At 47.0% G+C, this 3,218-nt stretch overlaps 1 protein-coding gene across 1 annotated transcript; it reads left to right on the forward strand.

Moving 5' to 3' along the window:
• The first annotated feature begins 430 nt into the window (after nucleotides 1-430).
• On the forward strand, nucleotides 431-1,703 carry LOC123130187 (calcium-binding protein KIC-like). Its single transcript, XM_044550138.1, has one exon. It carries the CDS (start codon nucleotides 452-454, stop codon nucleotides 827-829), a length of 378 nt encoding a protein of 125 aa, XP_044406073.1. The 5' UTR covers nucleotides 431-451; the 3' UTR covers nucleotides 830-1,703.
• The last annotated feature ends 1,515 nt before the right edge of the window (nucleotides 1,704-3,218 follow it).

The raw sequence follows: 3,218 nt of genomic DNA on the forward strand, positions 1-3,218 counted from the left end.
GCATGATGAAAAGGTCCACCCAGCATTTATACGCCCGGCCGGCCGGCTCCTCCCAGGAAGCTTCCTCCGACGACAAGCACCGCACGACCGGGCCAGCGTCACGTCAGATCCTCCCTCCGCCGTCCCAGCCCCGTCACATCATCCGGTGCTCCGCTCAGCTCACTCGTCCCTCGTGTGTACAGCCACTACCACGGGTGCCGTCCGGCCGTCCAGATATCTCCCCCTCCCCACCCGCGCAGCTTCCCGGAAGCTTCTCCCCGAGATCGACATGGGGTCTCCGTCATCATCCTCTCGATCGTACCGTCCTATCCATCATGATCATCCGTCCTCACCTCCCCCTCCCTCCCCGCTTTATACAAGAGGCCAGCCAGCGCTCGGCTTCTTGCGCCCCGTCGACGCAGAAACAACGACAGCGGCGACAGTTCTTCATTGATCGGAGCTCGAGCTGGGCATGGCGGACGAGGGCGCGGGGGCATACGAGGACCTGCTGCCGGTGATGGCGGGGCGGCTGGGCACGGCGGGGCTGCTGTCGGAGCTGCGGGCGGGGTTCCGGCTGCTGGCCGACCCGGCGCGGGGCGCCATCACGGCCGAGAGCCTGCGGCGCAGCGCGGGGGCGGTGCTGGGCGTGGAGGGGATGACGGCGGAGGAGGCGCGGGCGATGGTGGGCGAGGGCGACCACGACGGCGACGGCGCGCTCAGCGAGCAGGAGTTTTGCGTGCTCATGGTGCGGCTCAGCCCCGGCATCATGGCCGACGCCGAGGGCTGGCTCGAGGAGGCCATCGCCGACGAGCTGGTCCCGCCGCCGCCGCCGCCCGCGCCGGCCGCCTGAGCCGTCACCTGCATAGCTAGCCATCTCGATTGTTATGTACTACTACTTGCATCGCTACTGACTCTGTATGTTTGTTGTATCGCCGCCGTGTAGTCGCCGTTGTTGTTTGAGTACTTACATGGTGATGCTCTTTGAGGCTTCGAGCTAGACTTGACCATGGGCAGCCCGGCCCGAAAAAGCCCGACCCGGCCAGGCCCGACGCTGCCCCCGGGTCGGGCTCGGGCCTAGATTTTGAGCCTGGTGACCGGGCCGGGCCGGGCCCGGGCCTATCATTTTTGCAGTTTTCTAAAGGTCGGGCCGGGCCAGCCCGAGGCCTGGCGGACTTTTGCATGTTTGGGCCAGGCGCGGGCCCAAAAAACAGGCCCGATGGCCAGGCCGGGCCGGGTTCGGGTCTGGGTTTTTTCGTCGGGCTTGGCTAGGCCCGGCCCGAAGCCCGGCCCGGCCCGAGGTTTGGCCAGGTCTACTTCGAGCATTGCTTTATTCAGCGATGCTACACTTACGCTCAACTCATATGAGATTGTTGTTACGGGAACATGTGTCAATATTTGGTTGGAAGTTGAAATGAGGAGGACCCCACAGTAAAAATTAGAGGGCACAAAAATTGATTGGGAGAGAGTCCGTAATAGGAAACCGTGCAATGCTACCCGTAAGTGTAGCATTTTTGTTTTTCTACCTTCGACCTTCGTTTCTGAATATTCCAATATGGACCCGAAGCATGCCAAGTTGTTTGGTTCGAGACAGTGGTTGATATCATACGGGAGCGTGTGTGTGATCTTTTTCAGGGAAGTTGATCGAGATGTTGCCTCTGTTCATGATGATGTAACAGAGGAATCTGCTTCTATGTAGTATACATTTGTTTTTGTTTTCCGGGTAATTCAGGAGCTGACAAAAATAATAAGTACTCCGTTTGGTTCTCTCTACGGGGTCTGGGGTCTGCGAAATCATGACCCAGGGATCTGGGAAATCATGACGTTCTCTCTATGTGGTTGTTGATCTTCTAACAGTTTGGTTTTCACTGATCCCATTGCTTACTTTGTACTATGGTGTAAGAGCATCTCTAACCGATCTCTTAAAAAGGTGTAGATGAGTACTTTTTCTTTTTACTTCTCCTTCTCTGAATTAGACCTAGCCGATCCCCTAAAAGTTTTGGAGATAAACTATAACCATCAATGTCGTGAAATCATGAACAATTTTTTAAATCACAAGAAATTCATGAACATATTTGAAATCATGAACATTTTTTAAATTCGTGAACACTTTTACAATTTTTCGAACATTTTTTAAAACCAAGAACAATTTTTATTTCATGAATATTTTATACTATTTGCAAAACATTTTTCTAAAATTGTGAACAATTTTTAAACAATTTCCTTGAATCGGCGAACATTTCTAAAATTGATTAACTTTTTTTTTTGAAAATTAGGGGAATAATTTTTGAAATTCATGAACATTTTTTGATTCAACAAACATTTCTTGAATCAGCATACTTTTTATGAATGAATCAATCACTATTGAAGAATTCATCCGGTTAATCAGTTAACGGGTCAGTTAATCGCTACTCGTAGGGTGGCCGAATCGAATAGCACATATTCATCGTGTTAACTTGTCAGACCGTTTAATTGGCCCGTCAAACAGATTAATCGGTTGTTAGGCCGATTAATACACAAAACTTTTAAAAAATCATGCACATTTTTTTATTTCTCAAACATTTTTTTTCAAAATTATGACAATTTTTTGAATAAGCAATTTTTTTTACAAAATCGTGAACAGTTTTTGAATCCCTAAAATCTAACAATTTATTAAAAGATTTATTTCAATATTAACTTTTTTATTTTTGGAATTTTTTTTAAATCAAAAATTATTTAAAGTAGAAAAAACGAAAACATGAAAGAAAATTAAGCAAACGAAATTTTGAAGACAGGCCATCCGTGTATGGCCCGGCCCAATCAGGCGCGCTGCGTCTTGTTCCTGCATGCAGAGCGCAGTATAGGAGGTATCTACTGAACAGGCCGGCCCAGGCTGTGGATTCCCGTGTGTAAAACGTCCTTGACCACATTTTGCTGCATCACCGAAATACATTATCACTCTCAATTTCGTGAAATCATGAAAAAAGTTTGATATACTGAACATTTTTTTAACTCATGAACTTGTTTGTAATCATGAATATTTTTCAAATCCGTGAAAGCTTTCACAAAATTTTGAACATTTTGTAAAATCAATAACATTTTTTTGAATTCATGGAAATTTTATACTACTTGCAAGTTTCTAAAAATTGTGAACATTTTTTGATCAATTTTCTTGTATCGGAGAACAATTCCAGGATTGACAAACATTTTTTGGAAATTGGTGGAACAATTTCTAAAATTCACAAACACTTCTTATTATTTAA

Source organism: Triticum aestivum, chromosome 6A (genome assembly GCF_018294505.1).
Source record: "Triticum aestivum cultivar Chinese Spring chromosome 6A, IWGSC CS RefSeq v2.1, whole genome shotgun sequence".
Taxonomy (NCBI): Eukaryota; Viridiplantae; Streptophyta; class Magnoliopsida; order Poales; family Poaceae; genus Triticum; species Triticum aestivum.